We start from the raw sequence: 9,948 nt of genomic DNA, 5'->3' as shown, positions 1-9,948 counted from the left end.
CCCCACGGGTCTATGTCTTCTGCATAATTTAAGCACCCCCAGTGTTTGGCCTCTAGTTGCGCCTATGCACTCTTGAACACTTGTATTTGTTGATTATGATTTATGAAACGTTAAAAAGCATCTTCTGCGACTTTTTAATTATTTATAATTTAGGATTGAGTATTTTTTTAAATACCCAATCGGATAAATGTCGGCACATTTTAAAAATTAGAGTGATTCGACCTATTATGAAACTTGATTGTAAGTACATTATCTGTGTTTATATGTGGGTTTTTTACGATAGTTCAATTTTTTAGTAAGTTATGCGTATATAATATAGCGTAAATTAAAAATGATCATAACTCACTTAAAAACTGAATTATTGTGAAAAACTTAAGAGACTTATAAACACAGATAATGTTATGTTACCATCAAGTTACATGATAGGTCGATTCACTCTAATTTTTAAACTAACTGAGTTATATGTGATCGGCTGAGCGAAAGTTTGCTATGTTATGCACTTGACGGAGACAACAAATATCTATGTAGCTTCCTCGTAAAAAAAAATATTATTATTTGAGAACTTTAAATTAGGCTGGTACATTGTTATTTGTTAAATATTCTAAATTGGTATTTTATTAAATAGATAATTGTATTGTTTTCGTTATGTTTGTACTTGAACTTATAAGTACTTATAATTTGATTCAACAATGTTTTGATAATAAAAATTAGGTTTATTCTAGAATCTAACCTAAAAATAATTAATAGATATAGTTAAATTATATTAATATGTATATTAATATTTATATATTAATATGTTTAATGATTATCAACAAATACGATCACTGATTTAATTTGAGTACCTATAGCTACCTGCTATTTGTGCTTCTATAAATCATACACTATGATTTATAGTTTATCGAATTTATCCATATACTTTGATAGTCAATATCGTGCAGTAAAATATTATTTATATCGTTATCTTAGAAGAATGCTGTTTAGATGTTATATTTATATTTTCTCTATTTTAAAAATAATTTACTTCATTAGAAAATAGAAATTATTTCTTAATACTTAGGCAAACATAATATTCAGAATATTCCATTTTACTTTTAATATAATAATAAATTTACCCATCATTAAATTTGTTTGGGTTCATATTATGTTTTTTATTCAATCTGTTTCCAAAAAAAAGAACAATAAGAACAATTATTGATGGTTTATAGGTTAAAATAAATAAAAATAAAAAGGTAGATTAGACAGACTGTAGAGGCCTCCCAGCGGAGGAGAATCATTAAATTCGAGTGAATAAATATATTTAAGGCACCCATAGACTTTTCTAGTATTTTAATTTTGAAGCAAGTTATGAGTATTTTAAAATTAAAAAAAAAATTACAATTTTCCTAGAAGAAATTCAAGGAATTTTTTTTCCCATAATTTATATTTAATTTATCTTGAGATTCTAATAATAAGTTATAAATACACATATTTTATTATTTTGTTATATTAGACGGAAAAACTCTTAATACGTGTTGCGGAGTCGATCAGCTTTCCACATTAGGCACAAGTATTGTACAGGCTGCAAACTTTTTACACAGATGTCCGTCATGTATGAGAACATTTGGAAGATTTATCTGTGAGTTGGCTTGTTCACCGACGCAGAGCCGATTTATGAATGTCACCAAATTGACGACAATAGGTCAGTACAATTTCACCATGATTACAATAAAATTTGCTTATTAGTTATTACTTATTACGAAATATTCAAAATCAATTCATGAGTTACTCGTATAGTTACGTTAAATACAATTTCCATTGAATCTCGAAGATAGAATTTCGTCATTGTTTTAAGAACAACAACTGCGTCATTACTGTTTCACAACCACACAATTTGTTTATATTGTATCTGCTATCTAGGTACTTCGATACAAGAGTTGGATTTTTATATTTCCGATTCGTATATGCAAGGGGTTTACGATTCGTGTAAATCCGTGTCAAACCCGGCTACTGGTGAATTAGCAATGGATGTTATATGCTCAGGAGCAATAGCCTGTACAGCGCAAAAGTAAGTGTGAATATAATATTTAGTTGTACTGATTTTGGATAAACCATCTACAAGCCTGGATTACCTAGGGGGCAAGGGGCCATGGACCCGAGCCCACAACGGGTAACGAATAATAGTGGGCACTGACGGGTAGAATGTTTCCTATATTTTGTATTATGTATACAGATGGATATATTATTATTATGGTGACACTCGAATTGCCTCCCAAATTTAGGTAGGTGATCTTTTTTTACTCGAATTGCCTTCGGGTGTTTTAGGAGGCAATTCGAGGAAATAGTTGTACGTGTAACTTGTATCGATTATTATATTATTCCGTAATGTTCGAAAATAAAATGTTAAAGACAGTATTTTCCAGATAGATTAATTTTTCGAATGCAATAAATAATAATCTTATAAGAAAATAATTATTAAGTAACTATTTTATTAAAACTATTTATTAAAACATTTATTTTAACAGAATGATATTTCATCTTTTCATCATTTTTTTATAAATCGTTTAATTATAGGTATTGCAATTTGCAGGTGATTCCAGTACAAGAGTCGTAGGTGACCTTCTTCAGAGGCAATTCGAGTAAATAATATTTTTGAAATCGGGAGGCAATTCGGGTAACCTTTTGAAAAAAAAAATTCAAGGGTCAGATGGAAGGCATTTCGGGAGCGCCCATTATTATTTGGCCCCTGCCCCAAAATTATCTTAATCCGGGGCTGACCAGCTGTACATCCTAATACATTTTTAGAAATGTTTTTGAATGCAACGTGTATGAATTTATGAATTTATTATTGCTTTCAAATATTAATACGTTTGTCCTGTAGATTGTAGTGTATAGATAGTACTTAGTAGGTACCTAAATATATAATTATAATATAACTGTGACTTATATTTTATTGCTTAGCGGTGTGACTAAGTTTTAAAATATTTTTTTTCTTTTAGATGGTTTCGATTCTTGGGAAATAATTCATATCTAGGTTTCGTTATAAATTTCATACCAGTTGTAAAAACTGATAATCCCCAGCGGTTTGTAGCCCCAGTAATACCGTGTAATCAACCGGTAGATGTGAGTAATATATAATTATTGTTCATAATAACATGCTATTAAACATTTCGACTTTTAGAATAAAACTACTGCTTGTAGCTGCATGGACTGCGATGAAAGTTGTCCATTGCCGGATAAAATACAAGAACCTCAAAAATCGCTCAACGTAGCGGGTATTGAAATTATAACTATGTCATCGGCAATTTTGTTTGGTTTCATTATGTCGATATTTGCAGGATTCGTGTGTTTTAAAGGTAATTGTATGATTTAAGGGGGCTGCAGCCGATGAAAAAAAGTGACTTTTAGACCAATAAGCTAGACAAAACTGATGCGCTCAGATTATACCTATATTAGGGGAGACCAGGGCAAAGCGCATAGGTTAACTTTATGTGTCAAAAAATGGTGTCCAAACTATTATTTTAAGAACTATTTTTTAATATAATCATAAATTTACTTCTCAAATTCATTATTTAAGCATTCAAAAAATTTAATAAGCACTCAATTAATAAAAAAATGAAAAATTTAAAAAAATGGAAATTTATTCACTTTGCCCTGCTATCCGGGCAAAGTGGTAAACAATGAGATAAATAAATAATTTATGTTACTCCATTTAATAATTGTATAATATGAATGCGAACACATATTAATAAATTTTCTCACAATAAAAAAAAAACATTTTTAAATATTATATTTAATTTTTCAAAAACATAAAATATAAAATTCTTCTTGGTAAAATAAAAACAAAATAAAAAATTATTTTTTCATATTACAATATAAACACGAAATATGATATTTTCAGATATTCTTCATCAAATAAAAATAAAATATTTCCTAAAAAGATGATATTTCCACTTTGCCCAGATTGATTTTTTCTTAAATACACATTATTTTTTTTAAGTATACGTGATTTAGGAACTTGTGTTTAATAACTATATAAACTTAATATAATTATGAACATAATAAACTAAGTTTAAAAAAGTTAATTTATAAATATTATTTAAAACACCTTAAATTCGTAACATGTATTTTTTTAAGAAATTTAACTATTTTTGTATAAACGCTTTTATGGTGAATGTAAACTAGTGAATCATACTAAATCATCATTCCAATTCCCAGCAAATACGATACACATTGATACCAACTTATATGATCATTGATCATTATTATATAATCACCAATATTCAAAAAGTTATTAACATTATTCACTTTGCCAAGCTATTCGCTTTACCCTGGTCTCCCCTAATTTACTAACTTTGTAAGACCTTATTTCAGATGTAATAAAGAACAGAAACAAGAAAAAAAATGATAAACATAAGTACATTGTTGCTGAGCGTACTAAAACAAAACATAAAAATATGTTGGAAAAAGTTTTTTATAAAATTGGAAAATGTAAGTACAAATGAAGACTGTGTGTTTATAGTAATAATTTATTTACTTTAGTAAAATTTTATAAGTTCTATTTAGTGTTTTTTTTTATTGTTTAAATTTGTTTGTTTGTTAATTATTTATTATAATAAATTATTATAGATTTCGCGAGTAGATCACATATTTCACTTATGGTGTCAGTGTGTCTGATTACCACATTAAGTCATGGTATTCACTACATTAAGATCACAATCGATCCAGTAGATTTATGGTCATCTCCAAGCAGCCAATGTCGGCAAGAGCGTGAATATTTCAACACAAACTTTAAGCCATTTTTTCGAACTACTCAAGTCATTATCGTGCCAAACGGAATACGAGACGTAATTTTATATCAATAATCGATGACAAATCAATTTTAATGCCAATGAATGTATTTAATATTTTAGGTGTTCTATAATACTTCTGAAGGTTCATATACATTTGGACCAGTGTTTAACCGTACTTTCTTGCTGGAAGTTCAAAAACTACAACAGCAAATTGAAGCCGTAAGTTTTTTATAAACTTTTGAATGATGTTAATAATATATAATATAATATACAAATTTTATAATTGATATTATATTTTTCATAAACAGTTGGGCAGCCCATTTAACGGACTAGACAAAGTGTGTTTCGCACCACTTGTATCTAAATTCGGAGGTCCACCAAAAGTTTCGGATTGTGTAGTTCAAAGTGTTTGGGGCTATTTTGGAAACAAACCTTACAAACTGAACCGTGATAGTTACTTTGATAAATTAAAAATGTGCTTTCAGTAAGTGTAATATTTACAATTTAAATATTTAGATGTTTTAATAATAAGTTATTATATAGTTTATATATCTATTACAAAAATAAATAAATATAATTTATGTTATTGTATTTTTGTCCATTTGGTTGTCTAAGTGGAAACTAAAAATTAACATCGCCAAATTCATCATATTTAATATTTCTACAGTTTCACGAAAGACTCAAATACCTCTAAATACATACTTTTGATTACAAAATGTAAAGATCAGTCTTATATGCATATTGTAGAACATAATAATTTTTGATGAAAAATTAAAAAAAAATTTCAGTCATTAAACAGAAACATAAAAAATTACAGAATAAATAATTCTATTTTATAAAAATAAACATAATTATAATTTTTTTTTTCAGTAATCCGTATAATCCACTATGTTTAGCACCTTACGGGGGTCCAGTAGATCCGTCTGTGGCTCTTGGAGGCTTTTCCAATTCCAGTGAACCAATAACTAAAATGTCTCCTTATGAAAAAGCAACATCGTTGTTATTAACATTTATACTCAACAACCACAACAGCAAACCATTGTTAAAAGATGCACTAGAATGGGAAAACAAGTATAGTAATTTGTATTATGTTTTACATTTTCAGTGATTTGTGTGCTAATGTGGGCATATTTTATAGGTTTTTGGATTTTATGAAGAACTGGACTATGGTATCAAAACCGTCTTTCATGGATGTAGCTTATTATTCTGAACGTTCGGTGGAAGATGAGTTGGATAGAGAATCTCATTCAGATGTGTCTACAATAGCTATAAGTTATTTAGTCATGTTCTTATACATAGTTTTTACTCTTGGATGGAGTAAAATCTTACTAAGTTTTTTCGGAATCGTAATCGTTATATCATCTGTTGTTTGTTCAGTTGGTTTTTACGGTTTAATTGGTATACCGCTGTCCTTGATCGTACTGGAGGTAATGTACTCTATATATTAAGAATATTGTTGTTATTTATGTTTTTATTTCTTCCTGTTTTAAATAATATTTCTTTTTACTTTTTTAAAAATCTTATTATGTTTATTTTATCAGGTCATACCTTTTATTGTTCTTGCTGTTGGAGTTGATAATATATTCTTAATCATTTGTACGTATCAACAAATGGACATGAAAGAAGACGAATTGGTTCCCGATTACATTGGTCGTATTTTAAGCAAAATCGGACCGTCAATTTTCATCACTACTCTCGCAGAAATCACATGTTTTTTTATCGGCAGTTTGTCTGATATGCCCGTAGTTCGATCTTTTGCATTATACGCAGCGATGGCTTTAGTGTTCAATTTCTTGTTACAGATGTCTTGTTTCATAGGTTTATTAGCATTAGATGCTAAACGAGTAAGTATACCTACCTCGTTAAAATAATATATTATACCTTTATAATTGATTATTCATCAAATATATTTCCAAGTTTGTGTATCTATCTACTGACATGTGTTTATTATTTTGTCAATTCAGAAAACAGTTAAACAAGAAATTAAAAAACAAAGTTTAGTGTTCACCACGTTTCAAAAATTATACGTTCCAGCTATAATGAACAAATATGTTAGACCATTAATTGTCTTATTATTTAGTGCATGGCTTTGTATGAGTATTGTGGTTATTCCAAAAATTGATGTGGGTCTGGATGTTGAACTAACTATGACCCATGATTCATATGTGCTTAAATATTTTAAAGTAAAGTACCCATCAATATTAGATAATAACTACTATAAACTAATTTAATTCAATATATTTTATTGTTTGTAATAGTTTATGAAACAGTACTTTTCGACTGGACCTCCTGTTTATTTTGTGGTTACTGACGGGTTGAATTTGACCGATGTTAATGACCAAAATCTTCTCTGCGGTGGTATTCATTGCGATCAATCTTCAATCGCCAATCAAATTTACAGGGCTTCAAAAATGGCAAATGTGTAAATTTTTTATGTGACTATTTCATTGGATATAATCTAATGTACATTTTATTAATTTTTAGAACATACATAAACAGGCCTTCAACGTCGTGGATTGATGATTATTTCGATTGGTCTTCTCTTTCAAGTTGCTGCAAAGTGACTCAGAACAATAGTTTTTGTCCGCACAGCAGTGAAGATTGTACAAGCTGTAATATCATTAAAAATGATTGGGGTCGCCCAGATGTGCAACATTTTGCAAAGTTTTTACCATATTTTCTCCAAGATAGTCCAGATCAAAAGTGTTCGAAAGCTGGACATGCAGCTTATAGTGATGTAATTATAAATTAAATGCCAATATCTAATTATTATTTCAATTTTGGTATTCATTTTTTATGCTAATACATTAATTATTCAACACACATGTTAGGCAATTTCTTTCAAAAATAATTCAACCGGACCTAATTATTTTATGACTTTTCACACTGTATTGAAAACATCCAAAGATTATTATGAATCAATGCGCTCTGCTAGATCAATAGCAAATAATATGACTGAAACAATTAGAAGAAAAATTCCAAATACGACCACTGTTGTGTTCCCATACAGGTGAGTTCTTACCAATTATCCAAATTTAGTATTATAATTTATAATACTCATTAATTTGTGATTGTATTTGCAGTGTTTTTTATGTGTTTTATGAACAATATTTAACCATATGGCAAGTATGTGTTCAGCATTTAGTGTTGTCGTTTGTAATGGTAACTTTTGTAGTGTGGACGTTTACTAATTTCGAAAAATCTTCAGCTTTTACTCTTCTAATTGTTAATACAATGATAACTGTTGATTTGTTAGCATTTATGTATTATTGTGATATTTCTTTAAACGCAATATCGTTGGTAAACATTGTAATGGTGAGTCGTACAAAAACATAAACATAATCTATTTAATATATTTTGGAACTGTATTTTTATTTTTAGGCAATAGGAATAATGGTTGAATTTTGTGGCCATATAATTTTTCACAACGCAAAATCAATTATTTCTTGTCCAATTCAACGTGCTACTCATTCTTGTGTAGAAGTTGGGAGTTCGGTAAATATACAAATTATATATATTATCTAATGTATCTACTTGATGTAAAATTCTCATAAGTAGGTATGTCATATTATGTAGATTGAATGAGTAAAATTGGTTTCTATGAACATAAGGATATTGAATGCGTTAGGTGTATATAAAATATAGATGCACATTTTTGATTAATAGGTGTTTTCTGGCATTACTTTGACAAAATTTGCTGGCCTTGCCGTACTCGGTTTTGCTAACACACCAGTATTTAAAATATTTTACTACAGAATGTACATGGGTATTGTTATTATTGCTGCATTGCATAGTTTAGTGTTCCTGCCAGTTTTACTAAGTTACAAAGGTATTCTGAACAAATTATTTATTTATTTATTTATTAATCAATTATGTGTTAATTAATGTATTTTAATGTGTTAGGTTCATATCATGTCCTAGTAGAACAGACTGATTGTGCTAAGAAAAAAACTAGAAGTTGTAAGCTGCAACTATTAGAAGTGAATGTACTTTGACGAAAGAAAAATATCAAAAATGTAATCACTTTTATTTTTATGTAACTGAAAATCATTACTATTTTTATTTTTTCTAACTTGTTGGTACACCCAAGTTGTTTTAATTTAGTTGCCTATTAATCGTTAATGAAAACCAATGTTAATATTAATTATATATTTTTACAGATAATCAAAACATTTTAATTTACTGATGTTGAAAAAAAAACAATTCTGTGATACATTTTTATAATTTTTTATGTTAGGATAATGCAATTTTTGCACTTAAAATGTCAACTGTTATAAGTTATTAGATATAATATGATTATCATCTATAGCATTATTCAATTTGTGTTTTTAAATAGGTAGTTTTTAATTTAAAAAAAAACAAAAATAAATGTTAATGAATTTACGAAATAATGTAAGTATTAAAATAAATTATTATAGAATTAGCTGATTTAGTTAGTTTTAATCATAACTATCTCATTAGATAATCATGGTTTTAATGTAATAATCTGGATGTTATAATGCATCATGTTTGTTATTAACTTTATTAGTATTAATATAATTTGTATGATAAACATCTGTATTCTATAAGACAATATTATTACAAGTAAAATAATATCAATATGTATTTGAACACTATAGCCTATAGGTAAGTTAAGTTAGATTAAGTTGGCCTACATTGAGAGTTATTATAATTTAAAATGAAAGAGGCACCGAAAGTTGGATTTTCTTATGACAAATCAAAAATATCATAGGTGCATCAATATTTGGAGAATTTTTTTGTTAATACTTGTGGGTTGGTGGGTGCTTAAGCTTTAAAAACAATAATGTGATAGGTGTTACAACATCAGTGACTGGGTTAAAAAAAAAAATGTCGTTTATACAATGAACCACAAGTTAGCTAGAGTAAATTGATTATTACATTATATATTATCATATTATAAAACATTAAAATTATATTGGTTGAATGACTATTTTGAAAGCTTATTATTTATATGTCATGTAAGTGAATTTATTATTATAGGTTAGTATTTATGATTTGTTTGTATCAACTAAAAAAAATTAAGTAGGTATTGAATTATAAAAATGTATAAAAATACTTAATGTGACAATTTGTTCCTATTGTATCTTGTATTCTTGATTGTGATTTGTGGGTTTTAAAATTATATTAATACAACATAACAATTTATTTTTTAAATTTT

General features: G+C 27.8%; 1 protein-coding gene across 3 annotated transcripts in view; it reads left to right on the top strand.

The window, feature by feature from the left end:
• LOC100168306 (NPC intracellular cholesterol transporter 1) overlaps positions 1-9,667 on the top strand; it is a 20,381-nt gene extending 10,714 nt beyond the window's left edge. The window contains exons 3-22 of one of the 3 annotated variants that reach the window (XM_016807619.2): positions 1,490-1,678; positions 1,897-2,044; positions 2,976-3,099; positions 3,158-3,332; positions 4,351-4,467; positions 4,606-4,823; positions 4,890-4,988; positions 5,078-5,253; positions 5,640-5,840; positions 5,908-6,196; positions 6,311-6,613; positions 6,734-6,952; positions 7,028-7,191; positions 7,254-7,506; positions 7,601-7,779; positions 7,853-8,084; positions 8,151-8,264; positions 8,436-8,598; positions 8,673-8,785; positions 8,930-9,667. In XM_016807619.2, coding sequence (XP_016663108.1) covers positions 1,490-1,678; positions 1,897-2,044; positions 2,976-3,099; positions 3,158-3,332; positions 4,351-4,467; positions 4,606-4,823; positions 4,890-4,988; positions 5,078-5,253; positions 5,640-5,840; positions 5,908-6,196; positions 6,311-6,613; positions 6,734-6,952; positions 7,028-7,191; positions 7,254-7,506; positions 7,601-7,779; positions 7,853-8,084; positions 8,151-8,264; positions 8,436-8,598; positions 8,673-8,764 — 3,455 coding nt within the window. In that variant the 3' untranslated portion in view covers positions 8,765-8,785; positions 8,930-9,667. Of the gene's footprint in view, positions 1-1,489; positions 1,679-1,896; positions 2,045-2,975; positions 3,100-3,157; positions 3,333-4,350; positions 4,468-4,605; positions 4,824-4,889; positions 4,989-5,077; positions 5,254-5,639; positions 5,841-5,907; positions 6,197-6,310; positions 6,614-6,733; positions 6,953-7,027; positions 7,192-7,253; positions 7,507-7,600; positions 7,780-7,852; positions 8,085-8,150; positions 8,266-8,435; positions 8,599-8,672; positions 8,799-8,929 lie in introns of those variants that run through there. The other 2 variants (XM_001943414.5, XM_016807621.2) reach the window with 2 other exon arrangements.
• The last annotated feature ends 281 nt before the right edge of the window (positions 9,668-9,948 follow it).

The sequence above is a fragment of the Acyrthosiphon pisum genome, chromosome A2 (genome assembly GCF_005508785.2).
Source record: "Acyrthosiphon pisum isolate AL4f chromosome A2, pea_aphid_22Mar2018_4r6ur, whole genome shotgun sequence".
In the NCBI taxonomy this organism is placed as follows: Eukaryota; Metazoa; Arthropoda; class Insecta; order Hemiptera; family Aphididae; genus Acyrthosiphon; species Acyrthosiphon pisum.
The sequence above is the reverse complement of the archived record's forward strand: the minus strand, read 5'-3'. Positions and strand labels throughout refer to the sequence as shown.